Here is a 22080-nt window from a genome sequence, read left to right on the forward strand (position 1 = left end):
ACCAACGACTGCATGACCACTCACAACTCCAACACCATCATCAAGATTGCTGACGACACGAGGGTGGTTGGTCTGATCACAGACGACGATGAGGCAGCCTATAAGGAGGGGGTCAGAGACCTGGCAGTGTGGTGCCAGGACAACAACCTATCCCTCAATGTCAGCAAGACAAAGGAGCTGATCGTGGACTACAGGAAACTCTTCACAGTCCCCAAGTCCAGAACAGACTATGGGAGGCGCACAGTACTACATTGAGCCATGACTACATGCAACTCTATTCCACATCAGGTAACTGATGCAAGCAGTAGAATCAGATTTAAAAAACTGGTAAAAATGCACCTTATGGAACAATGTTGACTGTGAAGAGACACACACAAAGGTACAGACACATGCATACTCACACATTGTGATAATGTTGTATGGTGAAATTGAACATTTTGGCTGTGGATATGTGGTGGTGTAGGGATGTTATATGATGTACTGTTTAATCTTTAGCTCACTTAGTACAAACATAGTTCACTGTTTCATCTTTTGTTTTATATGTAATGTGGGTGCTTTGGTGTGTTTGGACCCCAGGAAGTGTAGCTGCTGCCTTGGTTGCAGCTTATGGGGAATCCTAATAAATAGAAATGGAAATACAAACGTAAGAGACAACGTCTCTTACTTAGCAGGAGACTGAAAAGATTTGTCATGGGCCCTCAGATGTTCAAAATGTTCTACAGCTGCACCATTGAGAACATCTTGACTGGCTGCATCACTGCTTGGTATGGCAACTGCTTGGCATCCGACTGCAAGGCTACCCCAACCCCGGTCAACAGCTCCGCACCCCTCGCAGCTACTTGATTACAGGATTGGAAAGCTGCCACGGTCATCCACCTCTTCGAAGGGGGTGATACTCTAGACCCAAACTGTTAGACCTATATCCATCCTGCCCTGCCTTTCTAAAGTCATCGAAAGCCAAGTTAATAAACAGATAACTGACCATTTCGAATCCCAACGTACCTTCTCCGCTGTGCAATCCGTTTTCCGAGCTGGTCACAGGTGCACCTCAGCCATGCTCAAGGTACTAAACAATATCATAACCACCATTGATAAAAGCCAGTACTGTGCAGCCGTCTTCATCGACCTGGCCAAGTCTTTCAACTCTACCCCCAAGCCGTAAGAGTGCAAAATAGTTTACCCAGTGTGACGACCCTCCCACACTGTCTGCCGTACACTCTCTTTGTTCTTGTTTCCTTATTAGGATACTGGTGGGCGGAGTTGGGAGGGTCGTCAGCTACATGGGAAACACCTGTGTCCCAGGATAAATAGACCTCTTCCAGATTCATTGGGAAGACTCTCTCCATGTTTGCTATTTTCTTGTGACTATGGCATCTTATGTAGACAAGTTCACTCACTTTCCATCAGGGGAAATGTTAGAATTATGTACTAAAGAACAGCGGTTGAAGGTCACTGAACACTACAAGGTTGAAATTAGTGATAAACGTCTGAAATTCTATTAGGTTGATATTGAAGGCCAATCTGATGGAGAGTGGTATTCTTGAAGTTACCACTGGGGCTGCCTCTGCTGAGGTCTCACCGTCTCCCCGTAACGTTACAATGGCCATGCCATCGGTTAGTCCTAGTAGTCTTTTTGAACAGCAGAAAGAACTGCTTCTGTTACAGCTTTAGCATGATCGTGAGAAGCTAGAGCATGATCATGAGAAGCTAGAGCATGATCGTGTAAAAGCGCAGAAAGCATATTCAGCTCTTAGTGTACACGACAGTGCCAGTTATGATAAGGTTAAAACAGCTGTGTTACAGATTTACGAATTGGTTCCTGAGACGATTTTGAACTTTAAAAAGGGATGATAAACAGACTCAAGTTGAGTTTGTGTGAGAATTATCTTCACAGTTTAATTGCTGGTGTTATGACTTTCCAAGGGCTGTGTGATCTGATTATGTTAGAGAAATTTAATGACACAATCCCTGATCGTATTGCCACGTACATTAACAAACGAAAAGTAAAGACTGTCGCTGAAGCTGCGGTTTTGGCAGAAGAATATGTTTTGACTCACAAAAGTGTCTTTGCAGATCCTCGTATTTGGAGTGAGTGGGGGCGTTCAGAGAGATTTGCGCCTCGCTCACCGAGATACTTTGGTTCAAGGGCAGAGTTCCATTCAATTAGGGTTGCGCCTGACTCCCGTGGTAAAGCTGACTTTGGTCAAGAGTGTCACTACTGTCAAGGTTCAGGTCATTGTAAAAACGAATGTCCGGTTCATTACGTGTGCTTATGTTAAATCTAAGCCTACAGTGTTAGCTGCGTCTGTTCCACATCAGTTCACACATTGTCTCAGGCCCAGGGGCATGTGAAAGTCCATATTGACCCAAACTATTTACCTTTCATTACAGAGGGTTTTGTGTCTATGTTAGGAAGTAAGGACCTAGTGCCAGTGAAGATCTTGAGAGACACAGGTGCCTCTGAATCGTTTATGTTGGAGTCTGTGTTACCCTTTTCTGCTGAGACTGATTTGGGGAATAGTGTTCTAATTAGCGGAATAGGTTTGAACACTCTGCCAGTTCCATTGCATAAACTGATGTTGGATTGTGGACTGGTGAAAGGTGAGATTGTTGTGGGGGTGCGTCCTTCATTGCCTATTGAGGGTATCGACGTTATCCTTGGGAGTAACTTGGCTGGTGAGCGTGTGTGGCCTGTCGTGTTTCCATCTCTAGTGGTTTCCACTAAGCCGTCATTTGTTGGGATTCCTGATGAGTGTACAGAGTTTCCCAGAGGTGTTCTCTGCGTGTGTAGTAATGCATTCTATGAGCCGTGGCGAACTGGTCACTGCGCCGGCTAATGAGAATAACGCAAGTATGTCACTACTTTCCCTGTTATCCCGTTATCTGTAACCCGCTCAGATCTAATCAATGTGCAACGGACTGATCCCACATTAGAAGAGTTGTGTGACCAAATTGTGCCTGTGGAACAGTTGGGAGATGTCGCCCATGGCTATTTTCTCCAAGAGGATGTCCTGATGAGAAAGTGGGTGTCTCATGGTAGTTGTTTTCTGGGGGAGGTGATTAGGTTGTTGTACCAGCTCCACATTAAACACAATTTGTCTAGCGCCTGTCATGCGCAAAGTCAAGGAGAACTGGAACGTTTCCATCAAACACTTAAGTCTTTGTTGAGAGCTTATTGTGGATAAGGATTGGGAGGAGGGGTTGCCTTGGTTACTGTTAGCCGCTAGGGAGGTTTCACAGGAGAGTACGTGGTTCAGTCCAAATGATCTTGTTTTTGGACATAGGGTGCGTGGACTTCTATCTATTCTCCAAGATGACTGGAAGTCTCCCGAGCCTCCTCAGTCCCTGTTATCGTATGTGTGTGATTTCCGGCGACACTTGTACGCCGCTGGTGAAATGGCTAAAGAGAAGCTATCATCTTCACAGGAGAGGGTGAAGGGCATATTTGATCGTCGAACTGAGCCTCGTCTCTTTAGTCCGGGTGACCAGGTTCTTGCTCTGCTGCCAATTGTTTGTTCTCCTTTTCAAGCCAAGTTTCAAGGTCCATATACAGTGGTGCGGCAGTACACTGAGCAAAATTATCTAGTTGCCACTCCAGAACGGAGGAAAGCACACCAACTGTACCATGTAAATTTGTTAAAACCCTATTATGCACGTTCCTCTGAAACTGAACAGTGGGAGTCTACAGAGGACGGTAAACCTGTTATTTTGACTGGTTGACCGTTATTCCTTGGGTTCTTGTCATGCTAGATCTGTGCATGAGGAGGAAGATGTTCCTGGTCCCGACAATTGCATACTGCAGCGTAGATTGAAAAATTCAGAGATACTGGATATTTTAGACAGCCTTCTCACTCATCTACCTTTTGATGGGCGGAAAGAGATGGTTGGTCTGCTTCAGAGATTTCCAGGTATGTTTTCTAATACACCTACACGTACAAACTTAATAGAACATGATATTGACATTGGAGATGCTGACCCCATTCGTCAGCGGTTCTATAGAGTTTCTTCAGAGAAACTGCTTTGTCTGGATGCTGAGGTCAGGTACATGCTGGAGAGTAAGATAGCAGAGCCTTCTTTCTCCAGTTGGGCTTCTCCCTGTATCTTCGTCAGTAAACCGGATGGAACAAACATATTTTGTACGGACTACCGTAAGGTAAACAGTGTCACTAAACCAGATTAATTTCCTCTTCCTCGGATGGAGGACTGCGTTGATCAAGTCGGCGCAACTAAGTTTGTGAGCAACTTTGACCTGTTAAAGGGCTATTGGCAGGTGCCACTGACGAGTAGGGCACGTGAAATCTCTGCCTTTATTACACCCTCTGGTCTGTACTCGTATTCGGTTATGAGTTTTGGTCTGCGTAATGCACCTACGACTTTTCAGCGACTCATGAACAGGATTGTCGCCGGTCTGGCCGGGTGCGCTGTTTATCTGGACGATGCAGTGATATATGCAGATACTTTGGAGGAACATCTGTCCCGTATTCAAGCCTTGTTCGAACGTCTGGCTGCGGATCGCCTCATGATCAATCTGGTTAAATGTGAGTTTGCTCAGGCGACTGTTACATACCTTGGGAAGGTTTTTGGGCAGGGTGAAGTGCGTCCTGTTCTGGCTAAAGTGAGGATTTCTGGCTATTGAGGATTTTCCACCACAAAATACTAAAAAGGAACTGGTGCGTTTCTTGGGCATGATTGGTTATTACCATAGTTTTTGTAAAACTCGATCCCTTGACAGATGCTGAAAGCTAAGGCTGTTTACGTATGGTCTACTCGTTGTCAACAGGCTTTTGAAGATGCAAAGAGGTTGCTTACCTCAACTTCGGTGTTGGCTGCTCCTTGCGTGGATTTGTAATTTACCTTGCAGGTGGATGCTAGTCATGTGGTGGCAGGTGCAGTTTTGCTGCAAGCAGATGTGTCTGGGGTTGAGACGCCTGTTAGTTTCTTTTCCAAAAAGTTTAACCATTATCAGTTGAACTATTCGGTCATTGAAAAAGAAGCCCTAGCACTCATTTGGGTGCTACAAAACTTCGACATGTATGTCTGGTCGGGAGTAGTACCTATTGTGGTCTACACCAACCATAACCCTCTCACCTTTTTGAGGTCCATGATGTGTCCTAATCAGAGGATAATGAGATGGTGTTTATTTTTACAATCATTCCATCTCGATGTGCGGCACTTCCGGGGGACTGATAATGTGATTGCTGATGCACTCTCTCGTGCGCCCTGTTCCTGAATGTTTACGTGACTCACCATTGTTTGGTATTGTCATGTTCTCTCTTTCCTGTCTTTTCCCTCCTGGTCTTGTTTTCTTCTTTCCTCTTAAAAGTTGCTTCGTGTGCGCATAGGTTGCTGAGGTCTGAGGATGAGGTTGGCTGGGGCAGGGTATGTTGTTCCAGGGTCCTTGTTGGATCCCCGGTTTTATAAGGGGGAGTCTGCCCTATTCTCTCTTTGTTCTTGTTTCCTTATTAGGATACCGGTGGGCGGAGTTGGGAGGGTCGTCAGCTACATGGGAAACACCTGGGCCCAGGTGTGTCCCAGGATAAATAGACCTCTTCCAGATTCATTGGGAAGACTCTCTCCATGCAGACACCTTCATAGATTTTGTTGTGGTATTTTTGTGGCCTTTTGACTGTTTGCTTTGGCACCTTTGAACACCCTGCATTATCACATTTATGCATGCAAAACACTCACTTACACTACTGATTACTGATTACACATGCCATTGTTAACCTCTCTGTGCACGGAACCCGCTAGCGGGCTGAAATTCCACAACATACGGTGATCGCTACATAAATAGTCATATTAAACATTCATGAAAATACACGTGTCTCACATGTATCGAAAGCCTAGAATCTTGCTAATCCAACTGCGTTGTCAGATTTAAAAAATGATTTACTGCGAAAGAATACGATGTTATTATCTGAGCATAGAGCCCCATATTTTTTTTATTTTTTAACCAGCACAGGCGTAACATAATCACAAACTGCATTTAAATGAATTGTTTACCTTAGACGATCTTTGTCTGTTTGCAATTCCAATGCTCATTGTTACACAATGAATGATCTTTTGTTTGATAAAATCAGTTTTTTAGCCTAACAGAAAACATTTTGTGAACCGCTTGTGTTGTGAATTCCGTCTCATTCCATTTTCGACGATACATTCCAGGTAAATAACCCACACAGAATGTGACTTTTCCAGTCATGTTTGGTTTCACTGCAATCAACTGGTTTGTTTGTAACACAATCAAACCTGATGGGCCATTTCGTGGGACGTATTGACTGAAAGAAACCGATTTGAAGACAAGTCATGACATCATTGTGCACCAATGATTTGCCCGCTGTTTCGTTGATTGACTGTCTTTTAACCCAATGACCACTGATCGTCTTGAAATCTAGCTGGGTAGATAGCCAATGAGCTGAGCTAAATGGCAATACGCCATGTTTATGTGTTGCAAGACCAACCCATGTAGTAAGCTCCGGTGTAAAGTGAGTCATTCGCTATTGAAGTTTCATACCGGAAGGAGAAGCACATATTACGCACTGCATTGTTTGTTAAACGCGCAGATTCAGCTGTTTATATATCAATCATTATGGCGACTAAGTCAGGGAAAGCTAAATCTAAGTCTAGATATACAGATGTAGACACAATTTTAGAATAAATTGATTTGGGAATGTGAGACAGAGATTGTTGTAGGATGCTTCATTTAGCGATTGCGGAGGAATATTTTTTGAACGGGAGAGGACATCGTTTTGGACTGGTAAGTTCTTATCATGCTAATGCCCTTCTTTGAAATTAATAATATAAAATATTATTTGTGATTTTTTTCTAATTTTAGAAGCAATATATAAACATGTAATGTCATGCAATGTGAGATGCGTGTGTCTGCCGCCCCACCCCAACCCACATGAAATAGCCTATTTGAGGCTGTTGAGGAGAGGGCAGGACCACATCAATGGCCAAAGTGAAATGGAGACAGTAGATACAGCTGGTCTGTTGTAATATAATAAAGACAGTAGATCTAGCTGGTCTGTCATAATATAATAGGGACAGTAGATCTAGCTGAAATGTCATAATATAAAAGAGACAGTAGATCTAGCAGGTAATAATAATATAATAATATATTCAACCTAATATATTCAACCTTCAACCTTCAACTCTCTATATTTATCTGTTTATTCTACCTGTTGATACAGGGCTCATATGTGAAACTATTCTAACTGAACATTTTCTTTCACAATGACACTGACTCCGAATGGGAGTCTCATCCGGTGTCCTGTGTGAATTTAAGTATGCTCTCTCTAATTCTCTCTTTCTCTCTCTCGGAGGACCTGAGCCCTATGACCATGCGTCAGGACTACCTGGCATGATGACTCCTTGCTGTCCCCAGTCCACCTGGCCTTGCCGCTGTTCCAGTTTAAACTGTTCTGCCTGCGGCTATGGAACCCTAAACGGTTCATTTTTACTCTTATGGTGCTGTTCTGTTGCACCCTCTACAACCACTGTCATCTCCACCCGGCACAGCCAGAAGAGGACTGGCCACCCCTCATAGCCTGGTTCTTCTCTAGGTTTCTTCCTAGGTTTTTGCCATTCTAGGGAGTTTTTCCTAGCCACCGTGCTTCTACACCTGCATTGCTTGCTGTTTGGGATTTTAGGCTGGGGCTATATAAATAGATTTGATTTGATAGAGGACTGAGGGTCTTCCAAATATTGAAAGTGTGTAAATAGTTGCCTATGTTATTTTGTAAATGTATATATATATATTTTTTCATATATTTTTTAATCAATAATGATTTTTTTTCCATGATTTTTTTTCATTTATTTTTCTCAATTTTTTTTTTTTTTTTGGGGGGGGGGTGTTAGAATACCATTTTGTTATTTTGAATATAGTTATTTGTTTCAAAATGTATACCTTCACCAATTTGGCCACTTGGGTACATTTGGGCTACTTGTGTGGGACACCTGAGTGATTTCATGATAAATGTCATGTAGCACACTCATTTTGGAAGTTATCATTCTGAAACATTGCACAAGTACTGTTGCCCTCTTATATTATTTACTGAAATTGTCCCCATCATCCTATCTGAATGTTTGTTTTATCTTGTTCATTTTAAAGTTGATGATACAAAAATAAAAATAAAAAACGTATGTTTTTTTTCATTGTTTTATCTATACCAGATCTATTGTGTTATAATCTCCTACATTCAATTCACATGTACACAAACTTCAGAGTCTTTCAAATGGTACCAAGAATATGCATATCCTTGGTTCTGTGCCTGAGCTACAGGCTGTTAGATTTGGGTATGTCTTCAGGCGGAAATTGCACAAAGTAGGGGGGAGCTGTAAGAAGTTAATTGCATTTAGGTTACCTTAGTTAATGAATATATTTTGTTATTCCTCATCTCCACGTTGTCTCCCTTTTGTTACGGGCTTCGAGCCGGTTCGTGACACCAGACTATCTGTATTGATCCTGTTTGCACTAAGTCTTTTGACTCACATATGCTGCTGCTACTGTTAATTATCTAGCTTGTTGCCTAGTCACTTTACCCTACCTAAACGTACATATCTACCTCAGTTACCTCGTACCCCCTCACAATGACTCTGTACTGGTACCCTGTGTATATACAGTAGCCAAGTTAATCTTACTAGTTGTGTATTTATTCCTCGTGTTATCTTTCTATTTAAGTAAACATTTCACTGTTAGTCTACACCTGTTGTTTACAAAGCATGTGAAAAATACAATTTGATCATGTAACAGTGTGATCAAATTAAGATCCTACATCTTTATGCTTGCCAGACAACCAGGGCAGTGCAGTAAAGCTCAGTTTAGCAGTGTGAACAGGGTATAAGTGAAACTGCAGTGTGGGTGTCTTGTAGGAATTGTAAGAGGGAGTGTTGTCAATTCCTTGAATGGAGACGGTACCATGTGGACGTACAGTATGTACATGGTTGGAAAGGGTGCTCAGATCACCAATGGGAAGCAGTATGGTGGTTTGTCATGATTTCATTATGACATTGTTAATATAACTTTGAGAGACTGCACTGGGTTCACATGGAAACAATATTTTCTGGTGAAATGTGTTTTAATGTGCAATGGTACATTTTGTAATGTAATAAAGCAAAATATACTGTACATCAACAGATTCATAAATTCAAATTTGAACTCAAGAAATGCTGTGGTAAATATCACAAGGTTAATTTAACATTACAACAACAATTGGGATCAATTCATGAATTAAGTGAAAACATGAACAATAACGTACAGGAAAGAGACTGTCTTGATTCTGCTACTCACATTAGTCTAGAAATGAGATTTGGTTCTTGGTTGCAGAGATGAGAAAAACCCTGAAGCTCTATGATACAAAAAGAGTGTTGCTTTTTGTCTTGACAAAGTATATAATAGCAATTAAAAAATAGATTTTTGACAAATGTATTCCTCTGCACTGTCGTTCAGTCCCAGTCTGAACACCTGACATCAGAGTACACACTCTCCTGTGGTGTCTCTCTCTTCTTTCTTCCTCTTTTAGTTTTCCTCTCAGAGAAATGCAATGCAGCATAATTCAGGGTATCTGCATCTTGATCCTGTGAATAGTCGTATTTTCATCAAACTATTATACAATATTAAACCCTAACAGGATATGTAGTTTTAAAATAATAAGGTGAGAAAAGTAATGCCATGTTACATTTCTGGACAATATTGTTTAGACAACTTTGCTGTGTTTACCTTGCTGCTTGATTCTCTAGTTGAGTTGTCAGGTCCGATATGCTGAGAAGCACCCACTGTTTCCATGGATGAAAACAAAGCATCAAAATTACTAGACTTTCAAAGGGAAATGTGCAAAACCGTTTTAGATAATCCTTAAATAACAATTTGCAAAGTTAAACAGTTGACCTTTACAATGTTCACAAACTGATCTAGTATGTCTGGTGCAGATGAGGATAAGGATCACAATCACACAGACGGCCGAGGTCACTCCCAGAGCAATGATTACAGGATCTGTTGCTTTTTCTAGAAATGTAAAACAAAATCATAGTTCTGACATTAATACTTATGTGAAATACAGTTATATAGATGCTTTTTTAAGTGTAAAACCACAAGAACTGATACTATTCAACCTTTAATCATGGCTTCAGTTAAGAATGTTTTAGATTTGAGATATATACATATATACTACCTACTAATATTCAGGATTGTTCCATTGCCAAACAGGATCTCCCCACATGTGGCCACAGCACAGTAGTAAGTCCCAGCATCAGAGAGACTGAGGTTGTTCTTGGAGAGGCTGTAGACACAGCTCTGTGTAGGAGAGGGAGTCTCAGGGCTCTTCTTACACTCATCACTCTTGTTCGCAGAGGTGTAAATGACTCCTGGATGGGATTCTCCTGATATGGCTCTGAACCAGTACACACTGCGTTCTCCTGTACAGGTCTCAGAGAGTACTGTACACAGCAGAGTCACAGAGTGTCCTGGATGGACTGGGTCAGACACTGGCCTCTGCACCACGGTATGGTAGTGTGACCTTTGGTGATTATTACCTAAATGGGATACATGTTTTGATTCTCTAATGTATCACATGCTTCACAAAGATTCTAAGAGTTCAGTTTTGTCAGCTAATTGTATACATTAATGACGGTTTTTCTTTTGTAATAACACATATGCTACTACTGGCATTAAAAAAAATCAACAACACAGTGGGTACGATGCGAGCTGTGTAAATAACATGTAAATGTACTAATGTTAATAGTATTTAGATACTATGATTACCTTTTAATAGTAAAAGAGTCCCATTGATAAAGTTGACTTCATAGGCTGTTCTCACTGCACAATAGTAAACGGCTTCATCTGTTGGGTCCGTGTTTGTAATAGCAAGTCGATACATCCCATCAGCATCAGCCTTCTCCACATTGACACGTGAATGGTTAAAGTCCTTGTGCCATACAGGCTTATCATATTTTGTCATTGTTACAATAGTTTGAGGCTTTTGCCCCACCATTTGTTTGTACCAGAACATATTGAGATCTTCCTTTGAAAAAACACAGTATAGTGTCACTGGGTCCCCAGGATGAACCTCCCGAACTTGAGTTTGATACTGAACATCATTGCATTGTGTCACATCTGTAAAAACACATTTCATAACCGTGCCAATTAAAATACAACTATTGCCTACGTTATAAAGTGATAATGCAATGCATTTACAAGAAACACTCAACTTAAATGGGAAAAACATTTTCCGTAAATATTTTTTTCTGTAACACCTTCAATTGTGTTTGAGGTGAAACATGTCCACCGTTTTTATCCATATGCACCATGTTTCCTTTAACATTTCAGATTAGTTTAATGAACTACATATTAGAAATACATGATAAGCGACTGCTTTCCCAGAGACAGATCAGGCCATCTCCATTTAGAATGCTTTTCACAATCTCCATTAAGAATAGTTTTAGTCCAGAACTAGGGTCTAGGAATTTAGCCATTCATTATTGAAAAATAGGTTAAGGTTGGAATTTCACTTACACATCAAACTGAGAAGTACCACAATCACTCCAATTTTGATCATCTTGGTGAGTAGCTTTTACACGTCTGGTGCAGTTGTCCTCTGCCCATGAAATGCAAAAATGGCAAGTCTATACTCACAGACCTATCTGATAGGCTGGAGAAAACTAAATCATGCTACACTTCCTGTTAGATTTTCCCACCAACAACCTGGTTGGTTATCTAAGGGACAGATATACATTTATTGGGGGGAGGGGCTGGTCCAACTCAAAGTGTCAGAAAAGAAGCACCCCCCTCCCCAAAGTTAAAAATATTTTCAAATGTTGTACTGTTCTACTGTAAAATAGACTGAACACTCTCCCCCTTACAGAATTTACTCAAAATAATGTTTACACCCACAAATAACAATAACTGTGTTTATAAACGTGGATATTGACTTTGCCACTTTAGCTTGCTTTTGTGGCACAGTCGATGCCACGCAGGGCTATGGGCCCGAAGGTTGAGGGTTCACCGACCACTGCAGATGTGCTCACTCTCCCTGCCTGTTTCATTACACTACGATCAGAGCCAGCTGCAAACAATGATCAGTTAGAGGGAATCAGATTTTCAACATTTTGATGCTGTATTTATAATTATATAAAATATATGCAATGGATGTTCCACCGACAAGTTTATGTGCCAATGCACCACACAACCAATAAACAAAGCTTACTGTCTTCGGGCACTTCATTATCATGGTTTTCAGTTTCAACACCACAATAACTAGACTATGGCAACCTCGACAAACAGAAAATACATCCCTCCCTACCTTGTAGACTCACCAAGTATTGAAGGCTTGCTTGACAATCTCCTAATGTCATTAAAATGTTTGGTGTTTTGTTTCAGATGTCTCTTTCCATTCATCAATTGGCTGTTGCACAGTTTGGATTGATTGATTGAACCTTATTTGTCAGTAAAAAATATACATTTTTTTTGTGTATTGCACAATAAAGTCGGGGACCTATTTCCATTGTGGTCCCTATTTTGTACGTAAATACATATACAATTACATAGAAACAGACACATTACAGAGATAGAGACAAAAAATGCTCAACCTCCAGATGAGGGGGGAGTTCAGGTACAATTCTTACACGTTTGTTTGGCTGGAAGCATAATCCTTAGATGTTTGTGGCTGCTGGTGAACCATGATGTGCAGGCATAATCAAAGTGACACTGGACTAGCCCACTTGCAAGAGTGTTTGACAATCTTCATAAAAACAATATGCCATATGATTTTTTTAATTGACATCCATTTGCATTCAGATCCAACCTGGCGCAGCCAGCGTCATCAATAAATGAGGGATGTTGGCCATATGAGCCACATTTACGTGTCCTTAAAAACAGCATATAACAAATGACAAAACACTATTCCTTGTGCCCACCTCATTGTTCAGTTGTCAGAGATTTGAGCACTAAATGTATCAGGGCATTGCATACAAAGGCTTAGGTGTCCACCATGATATTCATATTTTATATATATACAGTTCAATTCGGAAGTTTACATACACTTAGGTTGGAGTCATTAAAACTCGTTTTTCAACCACACCATACATTTCTTGTTAACAAATGATAGTTTTGGCAAGTGGATTAGGACATCTACATTGTGCATGACACAAGTAATTTTCCAAACAATTGTTTACAGACAGATAATTTCACGTATAATTCACTGTATCACAATTCCAGTGGGTCAGAAGATAACATACACCTAGTTGACTGTGTGTATGTGGCAGCTGGTTACATGGACACTGGAACAGCTGGTTAGGGGAAATGTCTTGAGTCACACAAAAGGGAACATAACATTGTGGATAAAGTTTGTAATTACACATGTGGTCAACATCTTAAGACCTGCATCCCTATACTGAGAGCTTTGACGTTTCTAAAATGACATATTTGGGTGTTTTTGGAGCCTTTGTTTGGGTTTTTTCAGGGCCTCTGTACCACACAATAATGAGGAAGTGATTTGCTATTTGAGGTAAGTTTCTAAAAATTTGAAATGACAAAAAGGTGTCTGGACCCTTCTATAACATGCCATTTACATCAAAAATAGACATTTTGTTGTAAAAAATAATTATCAAACCAAATCTAATGTTATAGGTCACATACACATATTTAACAGATGTTGTTGTGGGTGTAGCGCAGTGCTTGTACATGCTTGTATCCTTTAAGACGTTGGGTTCCTGAGCGGTCCACTGGTTACTGCCTGTTTAGCCTGACACTTGAGAGCTTTCAGGTAATCAACCCAGTCTACCTTAAATGATCCCAGACCACTTCGATATAGGATTTCACAGTGTTGTAGTCAAAACACCTACAAGGGAAACAACTGCATTTTCAGTTAGATGTTTTCATGACAAAAACAATTCAATGAAACAGGTTAAAAAAACAAGTTAAAAGGCTGGAAATATACAGCAAATGTACTGTGCAGACAGACAGAAAAAACAAGAAATTCATTGATATAGTTAGTTAGACAAATGTATTTAAGTTTCAAACCACAATGATACAATTATACAAAATACAGATATTTTTAAAACCACATTGAGACCACATTTGAGACACTAAAAACAATCACGGTCAAAAATGGTACAGGCATCACCAAAATACATTACATAATCTATACAAATGTATCCATACAACAAAAAGTAATGTGGATAGGACAATTTGGCACTTAAAAATAAACTATATATGAGACACCATAGTATACAGTAACATGTAAGCTACGGTGGGGACCTTATGACATAACAGGCATGTCAGGTTAATCGAAGAAATGGGTCACGGGTTGGACACTTTTACAGGAAGTATTGAACACTATGTTCCAGCCAATGAGGTATGTTTTCAAGTTTGAATATTTGATATTTGGTTGTCATTTAAGCACCGACAAAACAAACACCACCTCCCCAAATTATACCATGATGGTCAGATTAGGAGTTGCTGTGATTATTCTCAGTGCAGTGTGTAAGTACAATTTCATCACTGGTAGAATATTAAAACATGTTTTGTTGTGGTGCTGTGCAATTCAATACAATTCAAGCGTCTTGAAGGGTAGGATAAATTGACATTTAGAACGTTCAACCAACCCACATACCATCTAAAAATAAATTAAAACTTGAGTCAGTGCTAAGAAACAAAGAAAGCAAAATAAATGTATTTAATCTGGAATGATTTTCACAGACTACTGTTTTCTCTTGTTTAACATTTGTCCTTGTCTGTGTGATAAATACAGTATGCTTGTGTTTCTGTTTCCATTTGATTTAGATGTAGACCATGTTAACCTGCTAAGTCCTGTGACCACTGTTCAACTTGGTGATCCTGTAACCCTGCTATGTGTTTTCCCAGTAGAAGAATTCAGCGATGAGCAAATGCACTGGTACAAGCAAACTGTGGGAGGTATTCCACAACTTGTCTCATCGATGAATAAATATTTAACAGAGCCTGTGTTTCACTTTGGATTTAATAATTCACACTTTAATGTAAAATTGGATCAGATTATGTTTTGCCTTAGTATCATGAAGTCGATCCCAGAAGATGAAGCCATGTACTATTGTGCAATTGGAAGAGAGATGACAGTGGAATTTCGAGACTGCACATTTCTGTCTTTGAAAGGTAAAATCATTTGAATCTATATTTATAAGTTATGTTAATTGGACAATAATTTGTTCAGTAATTAAACAAAATATTTGCTAAGTACATTTGTAATTTCTCAGCCTACAGAAAGATTGCAGTAAAATATGTTTATCTTATACTATTTGAAAGTCTGATAATTGCTCATTATGTTCTGATTAATTTAGGAAATGGTTAGAAGTCTGACTACAAGACAGTGGACCAGCAGCCAGAGTCTGACCCAGTCCATCCAGGAGACTCTTATCTCAATGTTTATCACAACAGTTTTGTTTGTTAAGTTATCCATAGTTATAGATGCTGAGGGTGCTGCATACATATGATTCTAGAGAGCCAAACTGCAATAATTGTGTATTCACGTGACACTGACATTTCTTTCATAAAAACAACCCCAATTAGGTGTCAGTCAGAAAAGGTCACACTACCAGACTGTAGAGCAACAGCCAGTGTCTGACCCAGTCCAACCAGAAGACTCTGTGACTCTACAGTGTACAGTACTCTCTGAGACCTGTACAGGAGAACACAGTGTGTACTGGTTCAGAGCCGGATCAGGAGAATCTCATCCAGGAGTCATTTACACCCATGGGAACAGGAGTGATGAGTGTGAGAAGAGCCCCGAGGCCCTCTCCTACACAGAGCCGTGTCTACAGCCTCTCCATGAACAACCACAGTTTCTCTGATGCTGGGACTTACTACTGTGCTGTGGCCACATGTGGGGAGATCCTGTTTGGCGACGGAACAAACCCAAATATTGGTAGGTAATGAATATTATGAGTTGTAATGTAGAAAAAAAGTAATATTTAAGTGGTGCATATAGCATAGGGGTTGAAGTACATTTTGCTATGACAATATTCTCATCATTGACCAGAAATTAATGTTAAACTACAGTATATACAAAAAAAATGCTAAAAACAAAATACAAGCTATTGATAGTGAAACTTAACTTCAAACACAAGCTATTTAATCAAATATATCCTTCAATATGTGGCTTCATTCAACCAATGTACATAATATGATAATAATAATCATATATTTAGCTTGTAATCAAACAAATATTCAACACAACAGATTTAAATTGAGATGATGGGGATGGAGATTGAATGTCTATAGTTAGCTGGGGAGGATGGAATGGGAGTTGAGTCAGTTTGGGTTGGAAAGGCAGTATAGTTTGAGCAGAGGGGGCATCAATGGTACAGAAAGAGAGAGACATAGACAGTCTGACAAACAGGCCAGTGGCTCTTCATCGGAGCACCACACCTGCTTTTCCTGCATTCAGTTCCTCCATAGAAGCCGCTCCTTTCTGTCGGTGCTGGTTCTCCATTACCAAAAATGTAGCAACCACCTGGGTGTTGCCATGTCTTCTGGAAATGCGTTCACACATCAACAGTGGTTAGGAACAGTCCCTGAATCTCCTCTGCCATTTCCAGACACTTTTTTCTGTCCTTGTTATCTTTCCTAGCAGATGAAACAAAATAAGCTGATGCTGCTGTATCATTCCAACCAGCTAGCCAGCTATGAAGCCAAACAGACTTTTCATCTCTGTCTAGTAACCTTGTGAGTCAAGACCACAAAAAATAAGTGAAACCCTAGAACATTCAAAACCAAAACATTAATAAAAAAATAAGCAAAAACAAAACACTTTAAAATAATAATAATAATGAAAATATGTACAATATTTACAGAGCTCTCTACCTAGGCGACCTTATTTCGCCATAGTCGATATGGAAGAGCCAATCTTGAGGGTGGTATCTATTTCTCTTATTGTTTTATTTTAATTAAGGGTGGTATTTCTCTTATAGTATTGTATTTTAATACAAGGGTGGTATATCGCTCTTACAATTGTATTTTTATTTAAGGGGGCTATATACAGTATCTCTATACTATTTATTATATTTTAATATAAGGGAGGTATATACAGTATACAGTGGGGCAAAAAAGTATTTAGTCAGCCATCTTACTGTTACATTTTTCCTTCCCTTTAGAAAGATCGCTGGATTATGTCGTCATTGGACTGGGAGTGACATCTGTTTTCTGTGTGATTGTAATCATTATCCTCGTCTTCACCAGAAAAACAAAAACCAATTTGTGAATATTATAAAGTTGAGCTCTTTGGTATTACAAACTGTAGTTGATCACCTAATACATTTTATGATTAATACACAATATTTGCCGTCAACTATAAAACCTTTGTCTTTTACCTTTCTTGACTTTTGTCATGTTGATGCTTGTTTTTATTCATGTTAGCAGTGAGTGTTGCTCAGCATATTGGACATGACAACTCAACCACCGAATGTGAGCAGGTAAATAAATACAACTGTTATAATATTGGCCTGTTGGTAGACATTTTTAGTTTGGCTGTTTGTGGAAGATTTTTAATATGATTCTAGAAACTCCTGTTGCCCGACTATTACTATTATTATGACTACATTTATTTATAAAAAAACATGAAGGTTCACAGGATCAAGATGGAGTTACGTTGAATTATGCTGCATTGAATTTCTCTGAGAGGAAAACTAAAAGAGGAATAAAGAAATGAGAGACACAACAGGAGAGTGTGTACTCTGATGTCAGGTGTTCAGACTGGGACTGACCTTTGTTCATGTGCAGAGGAATGGGTGTAGTTTGGTCAAGAAACTCTTATTAGTGTAGATGTAAATAATGTATTCAGACAGTCATGACATTTTAGCCTCGCTGGTACTATAATGTATCATAGAATTAACTTGTTCTTCTAGGAGTGTTCTCTGTCAGAGCACCACTGTTATGGAATGGCTTGTCCTGTGAGGTAGAGGGCCAGAAACCATTGAGGTCTTTAAATCATGCAGGAATATCTATCTTTAATCTAAAATCTGGTCTTTAATCTTAATCTGTGATTGTTTTGTGATTTTAGACATCTTTAGTGATTCTACATTCTTCTCTTGTATCATATCTATTGTGTCTTAGCCTTTTGTATAGACATACTGTTTAACTGTGAGCCAACTAAGTTGCCGTGTGCTTATTGTTCACCGTGAGATTAGAAGGTTGAGGGTTTGATCCCTGGTCAAGTCACTCCAATTACTCTAAAAATGGGACTGGTTGCCTCTCTGCTTGGCACTCAGTATAAAGGAGATGGATTGGGTTAAGTGTCCTGTCCAGGAGGTATACTTGTACATCAAGCTGCCTTCCACTACTAAATATTGAACCTATGAGCCGTTCTGGATCAGACAAGGATTACTTAACTATTTTATCGACAGTAAAGTTTGTTGCAATTTAAAAGTATTTCACATTTTTCAAAGTCATTTTTTCTCTATTTGCAATAATGCATAATTGTATAATAGTTATATTTTTATTGTTTTAATAATTCTTCCTAAATGTATTATTGTTGTGGTATTTACTGTAACCCATGAAACAAACAATAAGATAGCATACCTTCTTAAACATTGTATTTAATGTAGGTTAATTACGTTCTACAGTATTTCTTGAGTTCCAACAGCATGTTTATAGCTATAATGCACCAGCATGTACCAGCAGGGCTGTGTCGGATCATCAAACCACTTTACATTTAAACATTGTCTGATTCATCACATTATTTAAAATGGAGCTTTTAATAAAATTACAAAGTTGATTTACACAATTGTCATCAAAGTTCAACTCTTTGAAATGGACTACTAATTAAACATACTGCACATGCATTCACACTTAATTTCAGAAATTATCAAAGAAACAAGAAAGCACAAGCAGGATTGGTTAGTAACTCTGGGATTTACACCCCTTTAAACTATAGAAAACAAACTGTAATCTATGTCTGTAAAAAAATATTGCTTGTTTCTGTCAGGTTGCAACTTAAAATGGTTGACCGATTGGATGCTCCCCCTGTTCTTTCATTTCTTTCTCCTGGTTCCAGTTGTCTTGGTCGTAAAGGTCACTGCAGTGTATTGTAGCCAGTCACCACTGAATCCCTGAGAAGAAACATGGAGAGAAAAACAACAATTCCTGAGATGAGTGAATCACTTCCACAAGGCTTTGTTACAGAATAGTAGAGTGGCAGAGCAGGCATCTCAAATTGCTGGCCTCAGTAAAAAATTATTATATTATTAATTATTAACCCCATCCACCACCACCCCCCCCTCGGAGGAGGACATACTTTTTGAAAGCTAGGATTTGTACCTGTTGACCAAACTGGTCAGCACTGAGAATGGCATCACAGATTTGTAGAGATGTGTCATCTGTTTCCACAGCATAAGTCATTGAAATTATGACAAAATCATTAGAAAAAACAACAGCAACAACAGTGTGATTTTTACAGTAACAGCTGGATTAGTAAAAGTGCACATGATAGAGAAAAATACCAAGAATGGTGCCTGCATAACAGTATCTTGCCAGCATAACAGCATGTTGGGAGTGTGTGAGCAAGTTGACACTGTGACACAATGTCAGAGATATATAAAGATAAATAGGAAATTAGAGCACTTGACTTGTAACCAGCTCACACTCTTTGAATAGCTGCTCTGAGCTTATTGTCTCTAGACTGGTTGCTGAGGACACTAATAAATCACACTAACATTGATTAGACTACAGGATAATTTTCAAACAAGTAAGTATTTTTTCCAACCAAATTGTGTACATAGGAACTACATTATATATCTATAAAATAAAAAAATCCAACTTTGAATAGCCTCCCAACATGATGATTTGGATAAATATAATTAAATGATTTAATTGTTTAAAATTCAATGTTTCATGTAGTCAAGAAAATGGCAAATTTTAGCACCAGTTATTTAATTATGACAAAAGTTATTAAATTACAGCACCAGTTTAATACTCACCGTTTGTTTCCTTTTGACTTGAGTGGATGAAGAACAGTAACACAGCATTCAACATTAATGCTCCACACAGACCAATACCAACTGGAACCAGTGCATTACAGTACATCCCTACTACAAATACATGGTGAACATAACAACAATACAATAAAACAGCTTTTTATGATCTAAGGACAAAATAATAATAATGAACAACAGGAACTTCTCTGTCCAACCTTTTAAAAGGCTGCATATTAAGTTCCATATATCTTAGTAGATATTTTAATTGATTGTTGACCTTTGTTTGCTATTATGGTACAATGTTAATCAGTTCTAAGGTTACGAGGCTTCTTCCCTTCTGATCATTTACATACATAAAAGTACCTTTGACATCCAGTTTTGTTCCATTGCCCAACAGGATCTCCCCACATGTGGCCACAGCACAGTAGTAAGTCCCAGCATCAGAGAGACTGAGGTTGTTCTTGGAGAGGCTGTAGACACAGCTCTGTGTAGGAGAGGGAGTCTCAGGGCTCTTCTTACACTCATCACTCCTGTTCCCAGGGGTGTAAATGACTCCTGGATGGGATTCTCCTGATCTGGCTCTGAACCAGTACACACTGCGTTCTCCTGTACAGGTCTCAGAGAGTACTGTACACTGCAGAGTCATAGAGTGTCCTGGATGGACTGGGTCAGACACTGGCCTCTGCACCACAGTATGGTAGTGTGACCTTTGGTGATTATTACCTAAATGGGATACATGTTTTGATTCTCTAATGTATCACATGCTTCACAAAGATTCAAAGAGTTCAGTTTTGTCAGCTAATTGTATACATTAATGAGGGTTTTTCTTTTGTAATAACACATATGTGTATGCTACTACTGGCATTAAAAAAATCAACATCACAGTGGGTACGATGCGAGCTGTGTGAATAACATGTAAATGTACTAATGTTAATAGTATTTAGGCACTATGATTACCTTTTAATAGTAAAAGAGTCCCATTGATAAAGTTGACTTCATAGGCTGTTCTCACTGCACAATAGTAAACGGCTTCATCTGTTGGGTCCGTGTTTGTAATAGCAAGTCGATACATCCCATCAGCATCAGCCTTCTCCACATTGACACGTGAATGGTTAAAGTCCTTGTGCCATACAGGCTTATCATATTTTGTCATTGTTACAATAGTGTGAGGCTTTTGCCCCACCATTTGTTTGTACCAGAACATATTGAGATCTTCCTTTGAAAAAACACAGTATAGTGTCACTGGGTCCCCAGGATGAACCTCCCGAACTTGAGTTTGATACTGAACATCATTGCATTTTGTCACATCTGTAAAAACACATTTTAGAACCGTGCCAATTAAAATACAACTATTGCCTATGTTATAAATTGATAATGCAATGCATTTACAAGAAGCACTCAACTTAAATGGGAAAATCTGTATTTATTTTCTGTAACACCTTCAATTGTGTTTGAGGTGAAACGTTTAACAATTTATTTAACGTTCACAGTCTTTATCCATATGCACCATGTTTCCTTTAAGACTTCAAATTAGTATCATGAACTGCATATTAGAAATACATGATAAACGGCTGCTTTCCCAGACACAGATTAGGCCATCTCCATTAAGAATACTTTTAGTCCAGAACTAGGGTCTAGGAAATAAGCCATTGATGATTAATGATTAATGATTGAAAAATAGGTTAAATTTGGAATTTCACTTACACATCAAACTGGGAAGTACCACAATCACTCCAATTTTGATCATCTTGGTGAGTAGCTCTTACACGTCTGGTGCAGTTGTCCTCTGCCCATGAAATGCAACAATGGCAAGTCTATACTCACAGACCTATCTGATAGGCTGGAGAAAACTAAATCATGCTACACTTAAGGGACAGATCTTAATGTATTGGAGGGAGGGACTTATCCAACTCAAAGTGTCATTAAAAAAAGCACCCCCTCCCCAAAGTTAAAAATATTTTCACATGACCCTCCCCTTCAACTATAAAAAAATTCAACATGCTCCCTCTTCATAAAATTAACTCAAAATAATGTTTACAACCACAAATAACACATGCAATACATTTTCCACCAAAAGGTTTTCTGTGCCAATGCACCACACAACCAATAAACAAAGCATACCGACTTCAGTCACTTCTATAT

General features: G+C 39.2%; 2 protein-coding genes and 1 pseudogene across 2 annotated transcripts; 1 reads left to right on the forward strand and 2 right to left on the reverse strand.

Annotated features, from left to right (window-relative positions):
* Positions 1-9444: 9444 nt before the first annotated feature.
* On the reverse strand, positions 9445-10955 carry LOC139365847 (uncharacterized). Its single transcript, XM_071102910.1, has 5 exons — positions 10760-10955; positions 10174-10530; positions 9887-10003; positions 9719-9774; positions 9445-9576 (listed from the first exon to the last, which is right to left on the reverse strand). The coding sequence occupies exons 1-5, from the start codon at positions 10953-10955 to the stop codon at positions 9445-9447; spliced, it is 858 nt and encodes a 285-aa protein (XP_070959011.1).
* A 3790-nt stretch (positions 10956-14745) lies between these two features.
* On the forward strand, positions 14746-17729 carry LOC139365848 (uncharacterized; annotated as a pseudogene).
* Positions 17730-18556: 827 nt separating this feature from the next.
* LOC139366037 (uncharacterized) lies at positions 18557-21855 on the reverse strand. Its single transcript, XM_071103120.1, has 6 exons — positions 21643-21855; positions 20896-21246; positions 20302-20661; positions 19942-20052; positions 19283-19341; positions 18557-19074 (listed from the first exon to the last, which is right to left on the reverse strand). Exons 1-6 carry the CDS (start codon positions 21683-21685, stop codon positions 18997-18999), a joined length of 1002 nt encoding a protein of 333 aa, XP_070959221.1. The 5' UTR covers positions 21686-21855; the 3' UTR covers positions 18557-18996.
* Between the last annotated feature and the right edge of the window lie 225 nt (positions 21856-22080).

The sequence above is a fragment of the Oncorhynchus clarkii genome, chromosome 14 (genome assembly GCF_045791955.1).
Source record: "Oncorhynchus clarkii lewisi isolate Uvic-CL-2024 chromosome 14, UVic_Ocla_1.0, whole genome shotgun sequence".
NCBI classification, from domain to species: domain Eukaryota; kingdom Metazoa; phylum Chordata; class Actinopteri; order Salmoniformes; family Salmonidae; genus Oncorhynchus; species Oncorhynchus clarkii.

Excerpts from the sequence above, each read along its gene's own strand:
- LOC139365847 (XM_071102910.1), bottom strand. The coding sequence starts at position 10,955 with ATGACAAAATATGATAAGCCTGTATGGCACAAGGACTTTAACCATTCA. Across the intron at positions 10,531-10,759 it reads GACTCTTTTACTATTAAAAG|GTAATAATCACCAAAGGTCA; the intron begins GTAATCATAGTA and ends TATCCCATTTAG. Across the intron at positions 9,577-9,718 it reads CTAGAGAATCAAGCAGCAAG|GATCAAGATGCAGATACCCT; the intron begins GTAAACACAGCA and ends GACTATTCACAG.
- LOC139366037 (XM_071103120.1), bottom strand. The coding sequence starts at position 21,685 with ATGATCAAAATTGGAGTGATTGTGGTACTTCCCAGTTTGATGT. Across the intron at positions 21,247-21,642 it reads GGTACTTCCCAGTTTGATGT|ATGTGACAAAATGCAATGAT; the intron begins GTAAGTGAAATT and ends GTGTTTTTACAG. Across the intron at positions 19,342-19,941 it reads AAGTCAAAAGGAAACAAACG|ATGACACATCTCTACAAATC; the intron begins GTGAGTATTAAA and ends CTGTGGAAACAG.